Here is a 20,693-nt window from a genome sequence, read left to right as displayed (position 1 = left end):
CCCATTACATCAGCCTCTCGGGGCTGAGTCACCATGCTGCAGCTCTGCAGCCACAGTGACCATGTATGGCTGGCTGGCTGTGATGAGACATGATGAAAGCCACGCCCCCTCGCACGTGGCTCAGCCGGCACAGATCCATCAGCTTTGAAGGATGCACAGCCCACCCACTCCACAGTGTCTGGAAACTTATCAAAAGTGGAGGGGTGTATTTGCTGAACTGGGACAAGTCACCAGGTAGGTGGGCACGGCTCCATCAAGTAAGGGGGGCCAGAAAGTGAAAACAGGCCGCGTGGCACAGGGTGCCAGCCCTGAGTCATAAGTTTAGAATTGCTGCTGCCGAAGACTTGAAAATCCCCCTTCCCTTCCCCTAGCATCCCCAGGACTGTCCTTTGGCCTCAGCTTCCCAGCCAGAGGGACAGCTTCCTGGACCACTGAGATAGAAATGGCTGTGACCCGAGGTTCTTATGTACAAGCAGGGAAGAGCTGGAAGCCAGCTCTGGAGCCGAGAGGTCAGACTCGAGGTGGCTGAACAATTTGCTGGGCAACAAACCAGCCGGCAGACCACGGCCCCAGGAGCAAAGGCTGCTACTGCCCGGGCTACCCCATAAAGGCCTTCAATCCCTGGGAAAAGTTCCCATTCATTCCCATTAGTGACCTACAGGGATGCAAGGGAGAAGTTTGGCTGCTCTGTTCCTGAGCAGGTCAAAGCTAAAACAGAGAAGTTTGGAGACATGGAAAAGAACCAGTGTCCAGCCTGTGGGCTAAACACACAGGCCGGGCACTTAGGCCAGGGACCTGAAGGGGGTACATACCAGGCAGGTGTAAATGGAACCAAAGGGGGGTGGCAAGGACAGGCCTGGGCCAAACCAACCTCTGAGCTGTCTTCTCCCTACTGTGGAAAAAGCCACACGAGCAGACAAATGTGCGCATGTGGGCGTGGGCAGCCCCTGAGTTCCAATCACCAGCTCACCCTCTTTGTCCTCGGGAGCCTCAGGTGAGACACCTCCCAAGTGCAGAGTGAAGGACCACAGGGGCCTCCTCGATGAGTTGCAGAATCTTCCCCTCAGAACTTTCCACTCAGACCCAAACCAGTCCCTCCTGGTGGGGAGCCTGGCTCTCTTACCTTCACTAGGAGCCGGGAGGAAGCACTTGCCAGGCTCAGAAAAGGAGTGCTGGCTGAACATGAGTTCCCTGCCTCCCACCCCCACACAAGAGGCAAAGAGTTGTTCTTATCCCCCTGGGCTGGAGCCAACTGAAAGCAGAACCCTCCAGCCAGAAAGCGATCTGACTTGTTAGGAAGATAAACGTGAGAAAAGACTCCTGGCCAACAGTGTGGAGAGACCAGCTGGCTTAAAGGTCAGGTGATTATTAGCCTTCCCTGGGTCCAGGTCTACAACAAGCCCTCAGGCTGTCACACTCCCTGAGGCTTCTAAGGGAAGGGGCTCGAAGCCCAGGACTCCTGGTGGGGGATGGCGGACAGTGGGGGGGGGCATAGGGTCGGGGAGCTTATGTCCAGAGGCCTTGGGGGAAGGTCCCCAGGAGAGGGTGCTCAGTGACCCAGTGGCTCCAGCACCCCCACACACACAGGAGCAGCTGTGTGCCCTGAGTAATGTTTTCCACCCAAAGCTAACCACAGCTTTCCGATGAGACATGCCCGCCCAGAAGTGGGCTCCTCCCCAGATGTGGGTGTCAGAACACGGAAGCCTTCTGGAATCCCTCTGAAGCCTCCAGAGCTGTTCCAACAAGAGAAACAGTCCTAAAAGATCATCTCTTCTGTCAAATAAAGAAAAGGATGGGAGAGAAACCAGGAGAGGGTAAGAGAGGAGAGAGCAGGGAAAGACAGGAGAAGCAGGGAAAGGAACTGGAAGGAAGGAAGGAAGGGAAAAGGAGAAAAAAGACCATCCCCACAGACAGACAGCAGTGCTTACACATATATGCTCACAAGCCCCATCTTGTGATTGGCCCCTGAGGGGCTTGCCAAGTGCCAAATGGTGTCACTTGTCAGCAGCACTGTGGGTTTCATAACTGCAAAGCCCCAGGGGCAGTCTTCCAGGCTCACCCACTCACCTCCTCCAGCCTGCTGCCTAAGAAAGCTCCCAGAGCCCCTTTCTCCCCTAGGCAGTGCCCAGAACCAGTGAGAGGCGTCCCCTCGGAGGGGCTGAGCTACAGCCAGGCAGCGCCCCACCTCCAGACTTAGGTGAACTGAGCGTGCAATGCTCCGACCGCCTCCTCTCTCATACTCTACAGCAGTGGGCCCCAACCGTTTTGGCACCAGGCACTGGTTTTCAAGGAGGACAATGTTTCCACAGCCGGGGCGTAGCGGGGGATGCAAGTGACTGACGCAGCTGTAAATACAGATGGAGCTTTGCTCACTACTGGTCACTCTCCAGCTGTGCAGCCCAGTTCCTAACAGGCCACAGACAGATACTGGTCTGTGGCCCAAGGGATGGGGACCCCTGCTCTACAGTGAAAGGAACCTATCAGGATCTGAGCAAGCTTAGAGGGGACCAGAAAGAGAGGTGAGTGCATGGGGCACACAGAGAGACCTGGGGGCTCCAGGGGCAGGCAGTGTGCTGGGAGCCAGGAATCCCGAGTCCATGTGAGCAGGGGGCACTATCTGAGGAGACTTTAAACACAAAGTAAGATCAGCAGCCAACCCACCTCTCATCGCCCATGACCGGGATCAAGTGCAGCTCCTCCAGCCCACCCGTACTATGTGGTGCCCTCTGCCAAACATCAGCACGCCTTCCTCCTCATTTCACCTCGCTTCAAGGGTGCTACACGTGGGCCTCAGTTAAAGCTGCTTCCAAGAAAGAGGAAACTCACACACAACAAAAATGCAGAGCCCACCAAACCCAAAGCCCTCATATTTCCGACCAACTCCTGCCTGCAAACAGGCAGCTTCTGTGATATTGCCATCTGCCCGGTCAATGGCCCTGACTGTTGGGGCAGACCGCGTTATCAGAGCTGGGATGCTCCCCAGAGGACGCGCAGCCTGGCTGGACAAGAGCCCTGGCCAGCCTCACAAGAAATTCATCTGGGAATGAAAACACGAGGGACCTGGGGAAGCCACGCAGCGTGGTTCCAAATGGGCAACACGGACACAGGCACAGCGGGCGCAGCCTCCATAGACAGCAGCCAGCAACCCCTCCCTCCAGCCATGCCTGCACGAGACTCCAGCCAAATCTGGGCGGCCAGCAGTGACACTGTGCCAGTCCCAGGCCTGGCCCTTAGGAGGTCTGGAAGATTCTTTTTGCTTGCTTGGAGCCCAGTCGCCTTGCTGTACAGATGCCCAGGTGCTCCTGCTGGGGACAGAAAACACACGGAGGGGCTCTGGAGGAGACACCGTTGTGCACAATGAAGAGCTGAGAGGCCCCTGCTGACAGCACCAGGGTGCCAGTCCAGCCACTGGCTGAATACTGGCACAGGAATGACCCCCAACACCTCGTGGAACAAAAACAACTGCCCAGTCAACCCATGAAACGAGAAGAAACAAAAAACTGCTGATGGTTCAAGCCACTAAGCATTGAGATGGTTGGCTGACAGCAAGAGAGAACTGATTCAGATGGTAAAACTGTAAAGAAAAGGGAATGATTCATGAAAAATTTCAGGGTAACAGTTCTCTCTGGATGGGAGGAGGCGCAATCAGGGGTGTTCTAAGATACTGGAAGCTCTCTGTTTCTTAATCTGGATTCACCTAGATTATATAAACGTGCATTTTGTATACTTTTATAAAGGAACATTTTTCAACATTTAACGATATCTGTAATAAGAAAGTAGTGAGATACAGGTGCCACACTCAGTCCCATGCAGAGACGGGGTCGTTTCCAACTGTGCCCCCAGCCACTCTGGCCTGGGCTACCCTGAGGAGGGGAAAGGGCCTCGAAGGCTGAAAGGAGCGCAGGGGATGCAGGGGGCCGATGGCACCAGAGAAAATACAATCCATCTCATTTGCCTTTCAGATCCAAAACGTGCAAAAAGACTGCTAAGGTGAGGAAGGTTTCTCACTGGGTCAGGAAAACCACGCTACTCAGTCCAGTGAAACCTGAATCCCAGACCCCCCACCCCCACCCTCGGTATCAACAAAACAGCATCTACAGAGTGTCCTCAACATGCCAAGCAGCATGGCACCAGGTGTGGCACAGTCCAATCACCTCAAAACTAAGAGCACTGCTACCCTGGGCTCCAAGTTCCACCCTGCTACCTCCAAGGGTAAGGACCTAAGAGGCAGTTCAGCACCATGTAGGCAGCAGAACCTCTGGGGTCAAGCCAAGCAGGGCCAAATCCAGGGCCCGCCACCCACCACACCAGCAGGTGACGACCTTCTCTTGCATACTGGAACCAATGGAACTACTTCCCATGTTTGTTATAGGATCCAATTAGGAAAGGTAAGCAAAGGGCCTGCCCAGTGCCTGGCACGTGGTAAGCACTCAGCAAATGATTGCTACCAGGAAACAGATGCAGACTATATATATTTTTAGGCCAAAGACCACATCAGATGATTTCCACATTATCTTTTCATGCTGGGCACCTCAAGTGTACTTGGTGACTTGAACCTTGTTTAGACGTTGTAATAATCTCATTACTCCTTCTAAATGTAATCCGGAAAAATCCCAGAGCCCAACTAACATTAAGAGACAAGAGGGTACTGGATAAGAACAAGTAAGAGTGATTTTCTCTGTCAGGGAAGCACTTTATATTGAACAACTGTTTAGTAAACCCCAAGTGTGCTTCCAGATGACCAGCCTGCCCAAAGCTCTGAGTGGGTCCACAGAGCACCGCTCTATCTCAGAGTCGAATGGGCACCTGTCAAACATGAAATATTACCCAGGTTATCAGCACTAAACTGCTGGCAGGATTTCCAAACTGTGGCACAGAGGGAAGCCATTAAGCCAGGAAACAACTGGCCGATCACCAGAGGCCGATCTAAATGAACCACAGCCCCTGGCTCCTAGAACTTGTTGTGCCAGCTACAGGCCTGGACACGACACAGCCATCCAGAGGCCTGGAGGGATCTGAGAGCAGTGACAAGGATCAGCATTCCTGATTTTCTAGAAATACTGGTGGCTCCTGGACACAACTTGGCATACACAAACTTGGGCCAAGGAAACAGAAGTTCACAGCAGGCCAGCCCAGCAAATGTGAAACCTCCCTGCCCAACCCCACCAACCTACCCAGTGTGACAACCCGTCCCTTTTCAGTGCAATGTGACAGAGAAGCAAATATCAACAACAGGCAACATGACAGAGAAGCAAAATATCAACAAAACCAGCCCTATGGAACTTTTCTCCTTGGCCAGCAAATACAGCTCTTCTATTAAGCTTGTGTTTCTCAAACTATTAGAATCAATTTCCACTTTATATAAACCCACAAACCTGACTCAGCCCTTCCCCACAGCCCCCAAATGCTTCATCTTCTACTGAATAGTGGCCCCCACCCTGAAAATCACTGCTTCCTGCTATATAATGCTCCCTGCCAAGGTTTAGTACTGTTTTCTCTGCTGAATTTGTGTTATAAAAAAACACTGAAAAAAAACCTGATTTTTAAATCTAAAAATAATGTCTAAATATAAAATTAAATTGTGACACTGATGTTGCTTTTCAAACTATGTAACTTCCACGACCTCTAAGATTTAACCATGCTTCTGAAGAGGGAGTGGACACCCTTTTCCCTGACCCCACCGCTCTAGGAACGTGTCTGGGCAGGAAGGGCTGGCTGACCCTGCAGAAAGCAGTCCTATATCCCAGCACCTGTGCCAGTTTAGAACCCACTGTACCAGTACGTGCAGATCAAGGGCCTTGCTACCAAAAAGAGAACATCAGAACATAGGGGACATGCGTGGGGTCTTATCATTCTCTGCCCAGTACTCCCTGAGGGTGGTGGCACATGGACACAGCCTGAAATTACACCTGTACATGTCTTCTCCTATGAAGTTTAATAAATTCACTGCTGGGCTTCCCTGGTGGCTCAGTGGTAAAGAAACTGCCTGCCAATGCAGGAGACATGTATTTGATCCCTGATCCAGGAAGATCCCACATGGTGCGGAACAACTAAGCCCGTGTGCCGCAACTACTGCGCCTGTGCTCTGGAGCCCAGCAGCCGCCAACTACTGAAGCCCACACACCCTAGAGCCTGTGCTCTGCAACGAGAAGCCACTGCAATGAGAAGCAGCACACTGCTACTAGAGGGTGGCCCCCGCTCACCACAACTAGAGACAAAGCCCACGCAGCAATGAAGACCCAACACAGCTAAAAATAAACACAATTTTTTAATTTAAAAATTAATTTGAAAATACATTAATTAAAAATAATTGTATTCATTGCTGGGTGGGCAGACTTCTTGTTTCTTCCTTACAGCTGTTTACAGCACCTAAAACCTTGCTCTCAAATCAAGTTGGGGAATAGGCCTGGTATAGAACAGATTACTGGCCATGTGGAATATGACTGATTCAAGGTCAAAGTATTCTGTGGACCCTTACAAAATGATCATTGTACTTTTGGTGCTTACTACTGAAAAACTAACAGATAAAGCCACTATGAAAAGTGAACTCTTAATCACAGTCTTTTAATCACAACAGTAGCAATATGTATTTGAGAAACAGTTCTATGAATAAGAATGAGAAATCTCCCCTAAAATACAGAAGCTCTGTGGTGTGATACAGCTGCCCATATACTTACTATACTTCCCTCTGGGGTCCTCCATCCATAAATCAGGAAACAGATATAAATAGAGACTAAACAATCACACACACATTTAATGAGTGCTTACTCTGTGCTCACCTTAGGGGCAGTATTCCCACTTTGAGCCTAGTGGGGAAGACAGGTAATAAATCCACACACTACATAATGTCACATACTCAGTGCTGTGAAGAAAACCAAAGAAAGCCGAGGCTATTAACCAGAAAAGGGTCAAGGAGGAGCTCTCTGAGGAGGTGACACTGAAGCAAAGACCTGGATGAAGTGAAGAGCGAGCCACACCACCATAAGCCCAGGGACAATTACAGACATAAGGAAGGGCAAAAGCAAAGGTCCGGAGACAGACGTTACTTGGACAAAGGGGCCAGAGTGCCTGAAAAGGGGGGAGGGAGCAGGAGGATGAGAAGCACCAAGGTTGGCAGCAGTAGAGGCTGAAATCACTCAGGGTTTCAGAGGCAAGTCAGGCTTTGGAGTTTCTTCTAAGTAGGCTAGTATGCCCTGGGGGTGCGGTGGGGCTGAGAACAGAAGAGTGACTACAAGGAGGCAAGTGTGGATGGACACAGGAACACCAGGAGACAAGCCAGAGAGGAAGGTGGCCTCCAACAAGGAGCAGGCGGAAAGGTGAGAAGTAGTCGGATCAGGGATATGTCTTGGTGACGCCAACAGAAAGACTGACCAAGTAAGATGCAGGTTGTGAGAAAAGAAAGGAGTCAAGGATGACACCAAAATTTTTAGCCTGAGAAACTGGCCAAGTGGCGGTGTCATTTACCGAGGTGAGGAATTGATGGTGGAACAAAGGATTAGTGGGGGGAAAGCAAGTAGAGAGAGTGGTGAGAAATGCAGGTGGTGGGACAGGCTGGAGGCCACGCCCATCACGCCAGGACTCGGCCTCATCCCCAGCTGATGGGAGTCATGCCAGATTTAAGCAAGAGGGCCACAGTTAGACTCACATTTCTGAAAGGTCACTCTGGCTGCATGAGTGTGGAGCGGCTGAAAGGGCAACAGCAAAAGCAGGAAAACAACTCAGGAAGTCCTGCAGTGCTGGCCCCGTAGGACATGAGGAATGAGGCAGTGTCACCCCCAGGCTGGCGCCAGGTGAGGCTGACTGGTGCCCAGAACCCAACACACTCACTGGGGGCCCTTCTGAGCAGCGTGTGCAAGCAGTCCTCCTGTTGAACATCAGCATCCTTTTAAAGCTTTCAGTATCTCAGCATCCCTTACCATTTAGTACCCAACCCTGCCCGGGAGAAGTTGGGACATGCTATTTGTCCACCACCACATCTCAGGCTGAGAATTCCGACCTCTTACTCACATTTCAAAGAAAATGCCCACAACTCTGGAGGAATGTACAAGAACCTGGTAACGGGGATCCCCTCACAGCAGCAGGGGAAAGATGGAAAGGAGTTACACTCTTCACTCTTCCATCCTGTCCGGGTTTTTCTGTTTTATTTTACCACTTGTAAATGTTATTGATTAAAATATTAAAATTGAGAAAGTAAAACACAGAGGGAAGGAGGGGAGAAAGAAGAAAAGAGAGAAAGAAAATGTCCACAAAGTCAGAGCTTCTTCACTTTCTCTTAACCATAACCTTTCAGATATTTTCTGCGAGACCTGGTGACTGAAAACTTCTCAAAAGCAAAAAATTTCTCATAAGGGAAATGGAACATTATGGTAATTTGCACAAAGAATGTGTCACTTGGGAAAACTTGATGAGCAAAAATTCCTTAAGGGGACAAAATGGAAAATCCCCTAGAAGAGCAGCTGGTGGCCTTTTCCAGACGCGGATGAACCCCTCTGACTCTGCGACGGCCCTGAAGGCCTCTGGGAATCACACACACAATTCAGCACGCGACTTCAGGGAGCTGGCTCCCCCGACCCGGTTAAAACTCCTGCCTTGGAGTCCAGCCAAAGCTAGTTAAGTCCCTCGGGCAAGAGTACTTAAATCCCTGCATCTCAGTTTCCTTTCTGTGAAACAGGGATGGTACTAAAACTTCACAAAGCTGCTGCTGGCCATCATTGTTATTATACATAAACCCAGGCCAGCAACATCAATCTGTAACAGGAAAGTGGGGAACGCAGCGCTCGCCTCCCTTCCCTATCGTCTAAAAATGGACACAGGGACTTCCCTGGTGGTCTAGTAGCTAAGGCTCCGTGCTCCCAATGCAGGGGGCCCAGGGTTGATCCCTGGTCAGGGAACTAGATCACCCATGCCACAGCTGACAATCTGCATGCTGCGCCTAAACATCCTGTGTGCCGCGACGAAGCCTCGGCGCAGCCAAATAAAAATGCTAAGAAAAATTTTTAAAAATAAAAATGGATGTAAAATCTCATCAGTAAGCCAGGCACCCATGACAGATAAAGCTTCAACCTGAAAAAAGATCAAAAAAGGCCCTGCAAACTGCAATACTTCTTCCACTCAATAGTAACCAGAAGGAAAGGCACAGGTGCTTTGTACTTGACAGCAAAAGCCACCTTCTTTTCTACAAAGAACATGATGATTTTGGAGGAGCAAAGCAGCTTTCATTGAGAAAGAAGATAAAACATGACAATTCCAAAGGGAGGATTAGTTGTCCCATGGTACTAGTTAAGATCAAGAATTCAAAATAAAGAAAGAAGTTGAATACTATTAATAATTAGTAGGAGGTAGATGTAGGTATCTGAACTTCAATGTAACACATGATTTTCAAGTGACTGACTTTTTCTGGGTTTGTTTTCTCATTAGGATTAGTGACTTCGAAGGTCCCTTCAACTGTTCAGATTTAATAAATGTTGAGTAAATGATTTCATTAATAAGACTGAAGATTATAAATGCATGCATTTGAAGTATAACAGATACCATGTGAATGACAATAAAAATGACATATTTATCTAGCACCTAGCAGGTTTTTTTTTTTTTTTCATCTAAAACTTTCCTTACATTGGAAATCTTAAGATTTCCAACTAGGAACATGAACCATATAGGACATGAACATCAACTATGAACTATATACTGGGGCTTCCCTGACAGCTCAGCTGGTAAAGAATCCGCCTGCAACTCAGGAGACTGTAGTATGATTCCTGGGTCAGGAAGATCTGCAAGGGATAGGCTACCCACTCCAGTATTCTTGGGCTTCTCTTGTGGCTCAGCTGGTAAAGAATCCACCTGTAATGTGGGTGACCTGGGTTCAGTCCCTGGGTTGGGAAGATCCCCTGGAGAAGGGAAAGGTGACATGAACATCAACTATGAACTATATACTAATATCTATGACCTATATAAGCCAACATTCACTATTCCATACAGGATTAAACCGAAGTTAATATTTGGTAAAACTTGACTGGGAAAAACTAAGAGTAAGGATATTTTAGAGGAGTATTTTCAGAGACCTCAAAAGCTTAAAAGACAGGCCTGGACAAAAAGTGGCCAAGAATTCAGTGCCTCTACTTCCAAGGATTTCTTCAAACTGTTAGGCTCCTCAGATCTAGATGCTGAGTGCTGCTCCAGAAGAGAGTGGTGTTTGGACAGCAGCCCTGGGAGGATGAGAAGCAGCTCACCCCAAGCTGGCCCTGAAGAAACAGTGCAGCCGGCCTCCTGCCCCTCCACCCACCACCTGCAGCAGCATGAATCAGCAAAGCCGCTGGAAGCCTTTTAACGAATGACTTGCAACCCTGGCGGTTTTTCAGCCAGCCCCTTTTGAAGTGCGAGCTTCTGAGAGAAACTTGGAAACCACCCTAAGCACTGCCTGGTTGCTGGTCCGAGGGCAGGCAGGGCAAGAGACAGATAGAGACACAGAAAGAGAGATAGACAGAGCACCTGCAAGGCCATGTAAGGAAGCATGTCAGTCCCAAGGGGCCACTTAATGGGACCATGATGAGAAAGTGACAGTACCCGAACTTATTTCTTAAGAGCATGAAAGACAGGTCAGAAACCTAAATGTTCTGTCTCATTCACATTTCTACCCTTATATTCTCAACTTCCCAAAGGCAAATATAAACTGGGGCGGGGGGGTGGTGGTGAATATTTACAGCCTATATGGGAAATAAGTGTTAACAGTCCCAAAATATAAAGAACTTTAATCAAATGAAAACATATGTCCACACAAAGCCTGTAGACAAATGTTCACAGCAGCATTATTCATAACAGTCAAAAGGTCAAAACAGGACTTCCCTAGTCATGCAGAGGTCAAGAATCCACCTGCCAATGCAGGGGACACAGGTTCGATCTCTGGTCTAGAAAGATTACACATGCTGTGGGACCGCCAGGCCTGTGCAGCACAACCACTGAGCCCATGTGCTGCAACTACTGAAGCCCACATGCCCTACAGCCCACACGCCACGAGGGAAGCCACTGCAACGAGAAGCCTGCGCAGCAACTGAGTAGCCCCTGCTCGCTGCAGCTAGGGAAAGCCCACGTGCAGCCAGGGAGACTCAGCACAGTCAAAAATACATTTTTTTAAAAGGTCACGACAGTCCAAATGTCCATCGACTAAGGAATAAGTTAATAAAATGCGGCATGCAGAGAATGATTTGATAATAAGAAAGTACTGATACGTGCTACAATTTGAATTGAACCTTGAAAATATCGTGCTATGTGAAAGAAGCCAGCCACAAAAGACTAAGATGCATGATTCCGTTTATACAAAATGCCTAGAATAGGCAAATCCATAATGATAGGAAACGGTTGCTTTGGGCTGGGGGAGACAGGTAAATGGGGAATGACTGTTCATGGGTGGCAGGTTTCTCCTGGGGATGATGAAAATGTTCTGGTTGTGACAGCTGCACAACTCTGTGAATAAACTAAAAGCCATTGAACTGTGCACTTAAAATAGGTGAATTGTATGGTATGTGACTGTCTCAATAAAGCTGTTATTAAAAATTAAACAGCAAGAAAAAAATCTTCTAACAGAAAAACAAGCCAAAGAAATGAACAGGAAATTCACAAATGAAAAAATATGAGTGTGGTCAATATACTCGATACAGAAAAAAGATAATAATCAGATATGAATAAGCACAAGTTACCACTTCCAGTTTCAAGGTGGCAAAAATCGAAAAGACTGAGTTTCCACTCTGGGCCAGAGCCCGTCCCCAGGGAGCAGGAGCAGAAAGTGGTACACTGTGCCAGGCTGCAGCCTGTCAACACCAATGCAGGTTCTAAATGTGCTCATCGGTTAGACACAAATTTAAAATGCCTAGATATGAGTAACTGTCCAGAGAGCCCACCATGCGGAGGCTACGATTTCCCAGCCTGATGGGGTATTACCCAGCCGTAAGGAAATAGTGAGTCCTGGTAAAGGACTGTGGGACTGGGTCCAGAGAAAACAGACCCATGCTAATAATAAGTCCCACTAGGCTGAACACTTGAGGGGAGGTTACTGGCAAGAGAAATACTTGGCTCGCTGTTTCCCAAGGGCAGTGGCACGTGGGGCGCACAAGTCTAACAGCAGCCACTGGGAGAAACTGGAATAGCTGCCGGGGCAGCCTGCCTGCAGAGTGTTTCCACATACACAACCTCATCAAATGTTCACACTAATTCTTTGGGAGAGTAGTAATGATCACCCTCGCTGTGCAGAAGGGCAAAATAAGGCTTAGAGAAGTTGTCATTCCACCCAGGTCTCAATGACATGCCCAGATCCAAGGTCAAAGTCCACCACACTCTATGAGGTGTGCTCTTTTCACTTGAAACAGGGACAAAACTTCCATGGACAGACACAGAATTCTTGATTCACTGGATCCTCAGTCTGTCCCAAAAGGGTAAATTCTCTGTCAGTAACTGGCAACTCCCTTTCTTTATACTAATTAGTGTTATAAAACATGTTATATATATTTTTTAAGAAGTCAGAAATGAGCAATGTTAAACCTTAGTTCTGATCTTCAGTTTGCAACTGCCAAATGAAACATAAAATTGAAACTCTGAAACATCTTAATTTCTAAAAGCAGGGCACACCAGGTAGGGGCTTCCCTGATGGCTCAGTGGTAAAGAATCCACCTGCCAATGCAGGAGACCTAGGTTTGCTCCCTGGGTCAAGAAGATCTCCTGAAGAAGGAAAATAGCAACTCACCCCAATATTCTTGCTGGGGAAATCCCATGGACAGAGGAGCCTGGCGGGCTACAGTCATGGGATCATAAAAGAGTCAGATACGAATTAGCAAGTAAGCAACAACAACACAGCATACCAGGTACCCCGACTGACTCTCACCACACGGGGCTACAAATGCTGAAGAAAAACTATACGACATCCTTTAAAATGCATCAGAGAACTGGCCAATCAACAAGGAATACTGACAGGTCAAACAAACTTAAGCAAAGGCTGCAATTCTTGGGGAAGGAAATGGCAATCCACTCTAGTGTTCTTGCCTGGAGAATTCCAGGGACGGTGGAGCCTGGCGGGCTGCCGTCTATGGGGTCACACAGAGTCGGACACGACTGACGTGACTTAGCAGTAGCAGCAATTCAAATAGCAAGTGGAGCTTTGAGGGTGGGCAGCAAGGGCATCTGCAGAACTGGGCAAGCTCAAGTTCTCCCCCTACCCCCAAAAAGGGAGCTCCCTCCAGAATAAAGCTGGGTCCCAAAGGGTTATATCTTAGTGGAAAGAAAATGGCACAGAAAACAGCCTGTATCAAATCAAGGCACTAGATGGAGAGGTGTACAATCCCTCTGGGAGAATCTGTAACCACTAGATGGTCCCCCATGGACTACAGCCCAAAGTCACACACTGTAAAAGATACACTTCAGGCAGATAAAAAGTGATCCCAAAATGAAAGTATTTGATGCAAGGAGGGAGGACCAACTAAAATAGTAAATGAATTAGTGTACCTAGGGGCTTCCCTGGTGGTCCAGTGGTTAAGAATCTGTCTGGCAATGCAGATCCCTGGTCTGGGAAGACCCCCACATGCCACAGAGCAGCGGAGCCGGGCACCACAATGACTTAGCTCATAAGCTAGTGCCTGCGCTCAGCAACAAGAAAAGCCATCACAAGGAAGAGCAAGCCCCACTCACCACAACCAGAGAGAGTCCATGCAGCAGTGAAGACCCAGCACAACCAAAACATAAAAGAACCAAACTATACAACTAAGGAGTAAAAGCTGAGGAGGGAGTATCAGGAACTAAAGTGTGGTAAGGTCCTAACTGCTTGGGAGAAAAGTGTAAAGACACTGACTAAAGTTTCCCTGATAGCCCAGCTGATAGAAAGAATCTACCTGCAATGCAAGAGACCCCGTTTCGATTCCTGGGTCAGGAAGATCTGCTGGAGAAGGGATAGGCTACCCACTCCAGTATTCTTGGGCTTCCCTTGTGGCTCAGCTGGTAAAGAATCCACCTGCAATGCGGGAGACCTGGGTTTGATCTCTGGGTTGGAAAGATCGCCTGGAGAAGGGAATGGCTACCCACTCCAGTATTCTGGCCTGGAGAATTCCGTGGACTATATAGTTCATGGGGTTGCAAAGAGTTGGACACAACTGAGCGAACTTCACTTCACAAAATTAAAAATTGGCAAGTCATGTAAATTGAGAGATAAGCCATGTTCATGAATCAGAAGATCAGTATCATAAAAACATCACCTCTATCCAAACTGACATGTAATAAATTCAATTCTAATAAAATTCAAAGTGATTCTAATAAAAAAACTCCCAACAATTTTTATGGAATTTGATAAACATAATCCAAAATGAAGATAGTAGAAAGCCAAAACCTTACCAGATACCAAGAATTGTTATATAACAACTTAGAGGGACTTTCCTGGTGGCCAAGTGGCTTAAGACTCCCGCTCCCAATGCAGGGGACCTGGGTTTGATCCCTGGTCAGGGAACTAGATCCCACACGCTGTAACTAAGAGTTTGCAAGCCGAAAGTAAAGATCCCATGTGCCCCAACTAGAAGATCAAAGATTCTGTGTGCTGCATCTAAGATCTGGTGCAGCCAAATAAATAAACAAAAAATAGAAAAAAAAATTAAAGAACTGAGAAATTAAATCAGTGGGATATTGGCACACAGACAGAGATAGATAGTAAAGAGCCCAGAAATAGTCCCACACATTTGTGGACACTTGATGTATGATAGTGGTTACTGGTGACTTTAAAGAGCCACAAGAAAGGAATGTATTTTTCAATACATAGTACAGGCTTAATCTGATGTGCTTATTTAAAAAAGGAAAAAATTATCTCCTGTCTCAAACCATATATAAAAATTATTACGAACAGACTAAAGACTTTAGAGTAAAAGGTAAGAATCATAAAACATTTGGAAGACAATACAAGGGGAAATACCTTTATAAACCTGAAGCAGGGAGGAAGTTCTTAAAAAGAAATAAGTGCCAACTATTAAGAAAAAGTTAATAAATGACATTAAAACTAAGAATTTCTGTTCATTAAAAAAAACTAGAGTGACAAGACAAATCGCAAACTGGAAGTGGATAGTTTCAACACATCTAACTGACAAAGGATTAATATCAAAACAAAAAAACAGGGAGAAAAAAAGTCTCCATATAATAAAAAGACAACTCAATAAAACAATGAGCAAAAAGATTTAAGCCATCTTTTCAGAGAAGCTGAAAGGTGAATGATCCATTAGTGCATGAAAAGATACTCAACCCACTAATAACCATGAAGACACAAATCAAAACCACGTGAGGTATCACTGAGCTTCCAACAGATTAGTAAAAAGTTTTAAATCTGATGATACCATTGTTCAGAGAATGTGAAGCAGGCACAGTTGTCAGCTGAGTAAACTGGAGAAACCACTCTGGAAACGACTTGGTATTACTGTATTTTGTCAAACTGAAGATGCACATACCCTAGGATTCAGTCCTCCTCCCCAGGGTGTATCCTGACAGGATGCACACACGTGCCCCAGGAATGGTCACAGTATCACTGTCTGTCTCAGCAAAATACTGAAAACAAACGTCCATCAACAATAGAAAGGATGCGTAAATTCTCATACAATGGGACACAACTCATCAGTGAAAACGAAACACACCTATATGCAACACAGATTAACCTCGAGAACACGTGTTAAGCAAAAAATTTAGATCACTGAGAAAAAGAAGATGATGTACTAAGTCCAAAATCAGGCAAAATTAAATAATGACATTGTTTAGCAACACAAGCACAGGTGGTAAAACCATAAAGAAAAGCAAGAGATGGGAATTCCCTGGCAATCCAGTGGTTAGGACTTGGCACTTGCAGTGCCATGGCCTGGATTCAATCCCTGGTCCAGGAACTAAGATCCCACAAGCCATGGGGCCAAAAAAGAAAAAACACCAAAAAAAAAGAAAGAAAGAAAAGCACGAACACAGTAAAAGCCAAATCCAGTGATTATGCTGGGGTGGGACTGGGACAGGATCAGGGAGGGGCACTTCAAAGGTAATGGGAACATTCTTTAGTGTAAAGGAGGTGATGGGTATATGGCTGCTCCTTCTATGCTTATCCTTCAGGTGGTATATATTCTTTTGTATCTACTCAATATTTAACAAGACAACTTAGAAAATTAAACAATGTTATTTCTGACTTTAAGCCATGATTTGAAGCATTAACTTGGGCAGCTGACTTGAGTTACACTCAACTAGGAAAGTCCCCGACAGGGGCCCACCCAGCCCTGAGACTACAGAAATGAGAAATGCTTCACCACCCAGGCTCCTGAGCTGGAGACAACTTCCCACTGGGCCCTGGAGCCTTCCACTCAGGACAGGAAAGGTACTGCTTAGATGAATCACGTCAGGAGAGGAAGTGGGGTGGGTGGGGTAGGGGGAACCGGTTCTACTGCCAGACCTTTTAAGACGAGAAGCTGAGTACATTTTTGATCTGACAGTGAACCCACCAAGGCTGCTTTCAGGCTGGGTCCAGACTCTCAGCAGGAACTGCCACCTCTGAGGCTCTGCATGCTGCCCTTTAGACACGAGTGAGCAACTCTCAACCCTAACCATGCCCTCCACTTCCTTCCTCTGAAGCTCAAGGCTGATCTTTCCAATCCCTAACAATCAGGTGTGAATGTAACAGCCCTGGCTTTCTGTATGCATCTGTGACTATATCACTGAGGTCAACCATAGGTAGCCCTCAGACTGTTAAGCTACTGATACCCATGAGGGCCTCTGAGAGTGCCAGACACCTATTCTGACACTGAACACACACACCTGGAGCAACCGCTAAAATCACTTCGTGCTAAAATGCCTACTCTTTGTGACCTCTATTATTTCAATCATTTAAAAATGTGGCTAGCAAAAGAAGTAGATTTTGGTAAGTTATGGTCTCTAGGACAATATGCTTTGCGCACAAAATGTACTTGGAGTGTTTCGCTTCCTGTGAGGTTGGTGTCCCGCCCTTTGGTGGTGTCTGTTACCCTGCCAGACACCAGATCTGAGAACCTCTGTGCCACCCGTGTGGCACCATCCCTGGGGGAATTCCAGGAAGGTAGAGAGTGGGACACCTGGTCTTTTTTGTGGCAAACTGTTCAAACTGAAGCTCTGCCCACAGTGGCTGCCCTGTTGGCATTCTAGACTCAAGGCCAGTTTATGTGCAACAAAACCAAGCCACCTGACACTTTAAAATGTCTGTCCTGTATACACATACAGGCATGCATGTGCACAGAAGGGCCCGGACACGAGGACACACAGACGCGGTTAACAGTCATCTCGGACAGGAACTGGGTCAGACATAAAAGGGTCACTAACTTTCCTATCCTAAGCATTTTTTTCTTCCTCAGCTCTGCACACTTTCTTTCTTGACCCTCATAGGAGGTTGTTGTTAGATCACCCTCTCCTAATTAACACACAGTAACACTAGATACCAACTGTGGACTCAAAGACTAGATAAAGCACTTTACATGCATTACCTCATTAATAATTCCATCCAATAAAGCTAGCCTGAGGTCATCATTATTCCCACTATACACCCGAGGAAACGGAGGCTTAGAGAGGTCAAGTACTTTGTCCAAAGGCACACAGCTAGTAAGTGTAAGGACCAGGTATGTTAAGCTCAAGTATCTTTGACTTAGAAGTTCATGCTTCTAACCAGCACCCCATAACCCAGAAATTCTGTTTTTTGTTGTCTAGTTGCTCTGTTGTGTTCGACTCTTTGCAACCCCATGGACTGTAGCCTGCCAAGCTCCTCTGTCCATGGGATTCTCCAGGCAGGAATCCTGGAGTAGTACTGCCATCTCTTTCTCCAGAGGATCTTCCTGACCCAGGGACTGATCCCGTGTCTCCTGCATTGGCAGGTGGATTCTTTACCCCTGAGCCACCTGAGAAGCCCATACTATGATTACCCATGTGGCTAAGAACGCCTTGATCCTGGGATCCATCTCCCCCATATCCACACCCTGAGCCCCCAGTGCAGTGTCTGACACATCAGGCACAAAAGAACAGTGACTGTGTAAGCAAGCCTGGACTCCCTGGACCCAAGCAACACGAACGACCCAAAGCCAGAGGAGCCTGCCTCGGGGGCCCACACCCCACCCTGTTCCAACAGTGAGTGGACTTCCCTCAGGCCTAACCTTCAGAGGCAGCAATCCAGTCACACTGGAAACAGAACTGGTTCTCTCAGCCAGCTTTCCCTCCAGCACTGGAACAGCTGTGATTCCTCCTTTGGTTAACACCAGAGGCTGGGGTATGGGGACACGTTGTACGAAGATATGTATCTTCAAACATTAGAACCTTAAAAAGAATGGGTATGTGCTCCCCACTCTGTCTTTCCCTCTCTGCCATATGGAGTGCACACACAATGGCAGGATCCAGAGCAGCCTGCTCAGTCCATGAGATGGAAGCCGGGGTTTGAGCAAGGAGAGCCACATGACCAGTGGAACCTTGCTTCTGGATGACTTTGCAGAACAGAGTGAGCTACCCTGGCCAGTTCTGGACTGCCTACTCCCAGACTGTTAAGGGCCAGGAATAAATTTCTATTTCCTTTCAGCCACTACATTTTGGAGCATTTTAGATTGTACTTAATTAAAGCAAGGTATGAACACTGCCCAGGGATTAATCTAGCATGATCTTTGTCCGCAAAATGACAACAATATTATCAACATCCTCCTAGCCAAACTAACTAGGATTTTGTCATTACTGTACACTTTTAAAGAAAAAGTTGTCTTGAAAGGGTGAGTTGAAGCACGCTGTGCCTAGAGAAGAGGGACAAACAAACTGACCTCCTGGTTTGTTTCACCTTTGAGTCTTAATAGACATACCTCAGATTTCCAAGTAGCCCAGGCTACTCTGTTCCGACAGTTTGTCTGGGGAAACTCCAGCTTGGCTCTCCTCCTCCAGCTCATTACCTGAGTCAAAGACCAAGTGGAAAATCTGATGAGAACCTGCAGGATTTTAAGAGCTGCTTAGGCAAATACAGAGCACTGAGCAGAGTCTGGCACAAAGGCAGCGCTCAATAAATGTTACACTGGATTGTGATTGGGCTGCTGCATGCGAGACCCTGTGCTGGACAGCTGGGATACAAAGATGAATAAACCTAGTCCCAGTCCCTACACTCAGGAAAGCCCCCTACACTCAGGAAAGCCCGCTACACTCGGGAAAGCCTGCTGACTGAAAGACATAACACAAGGTTGATAAGCAAAAGCAATGAGGCTGTGCCCAAGTAGTCTTACTGCACTAGCATTCCCCAGGGATGTCCCAGACACCGTGCTTCTCACTCCAGACCCTCACCCAGGTGACACATCCCTTCCCATAAATGTAGTGACTTTTGATGGATACTAGATCACCAATGGACAGTTCCACTTGAATGTTTTACAGGCATTAACAACAGACATGTTCAAAACAAAATATGTCTTCTCTCCTTAAATCCCCTCCCTATCCCACTGAACAGCATCACCATCCACCAGTCAAAAATTCAGAGCCAACCCTGACCTCACCCCCAGCCCCTAAATCCCCCATCTAAGTCATCACCAACTTTGGTCAAGTCTACCTCCAACACATCTCTCCCCACCTTCTGCCTCTAATCTAACTCAAGGCCACGGTCATCTCTCACCTCCACAGTTCAAGTAGCCTCTTAACTGGACTCCAGGCCCATTCCCTTTAATACAGTCTTAACTAGCATGATCTTTCTAATCTACAAATCTGATTCTTATATGCGTTCTCAACCTAAAATTGCAAGTCCATAGCTAGGTTTAAAAACTTCCCTAGGGGAGATTCCACTACAGGATTCGTGGTTGGGGAACTAAGGATGCCTCATGCCCCACGGCTGCTTTCCCTTCCCAAAACAAGACCCCTGAGGACCAGACCACACACTAGTGTCTTTCATCTCTGTCCCTAGGCAGCTTTCTCACACATTCCATCTTCAACTGAGAATACTCTTCCCCTTTTCTGCCTGCAAGCTCCAAGCATCCTCCAGTTCTGTTTCCTGGGGAACAGAAGCCTTCCTGGATTTGCCTAAACTGAGTGAGGTGCCTCTACTCAGTATTTTCTGCTTTTTTCCCATCATATCAGAATTGCCTACATTTCAGTATGTCTCCCACTTGAGTTTCTGAGCTCTGGGTGATGATGATGATACAAAAAATAACAGCAACAAGCACACACAGCATTTACTTTGTGCCAGCAGGCCTTCTTAGCACTTTACACCGATTATCTCATTTAACTTTTATAATCGTTTTAGGAGGCAGATTTTATTCTCAACCGTGCTTTAAGGATAAGAAAACCGAGGCAGGAGGCGAGGAACCAACGTGCCTAAGGACACAGTTGGCAAGCACCGAGACAGGATTCAAACTCGGCTGCTTGGCTCCACAGCCTACACTTTTTAACCACTCGCTCTATCCTCTGAACCCATCAGGAGTTGAACCACAGTCTGTGGAACGCATGAATGAATGAAATGGTCTCATACAGGGGCAGTATCGGTCTCCACCACGACAAACTCCTTCTAGGCCCTCACAGGCATGTGTCCTCCAGCCCCACCGGCCAAAGTGAGCTGCGCGGGCACCCCGCCACCTCGCGGCCTCAGAACGCCCACCAGCCGCGGCACGCGGGGTCAAGGGGCGGTGACAGCCGGGCGGCGGGGGCGGAGATGCTACCAGCTGGGGTGTCACCCAGCCCGGAGG

At 47.5% G+C, this 20,693-nt stretch overlaps 1 protein-coding gene across 4 annotated transcripts in view; it reads right to left on the bottom strand.

The window, feature by feature from the left end:
• Positions 1-20,693, bottom strand: part of ZBTB17 (zinc finger and BTB domain containing 17) — a 28,415-nt gene that overhangs the window by 7,369 nt on the left and 353 nt on the right. Inside the window, exons 2-4 of one of the 4 annotated variants that reach the window (XM_060396583.1) lie at positions 17,890-18,926; positions 2,662-12,657; positions 813-2,345 (exon numbers count right to left, since the gene is read on the bottom strand). In XM_060396583.1, coding sequence (XP_060252566.1) covers positions 813-930 — 118 coding nt within the window. In that variant the 5' untranslated portion in view covers positions 931-2,345; positions 2,662-12,657; positions 17,890-18,926. Of the gene's footprint in view, positions 1-812; positions 18,927-20,693 lie in introns of all 4 variants that reach the window. The other 3 variants (XM_060396584.1, XM_042257428.1, XM_027975862.2) reach the window with 3 other exon arrangements.

Source organism: Ovis aries, chromosome 12 (assembly GCF_016772045.2).
Source record: "Ovis aries strain OAR_USU_Benz2616 breed Rambouillet chromosome 12, ARS-UI_Ramb_v3.0, whole genome shotgun sequence".
Taxonomy (NCBI): Eukaryota; Metazoa; Chordata; class Mammalia; order Artiodactyla; family Bovidae; genus Ovis; species Ovis aries.
The sequence above is the reverse complement of the archived record's forward strand: the minus strand, read 5'-3'. Positions and strand labels throughout refer to the sequence as shown.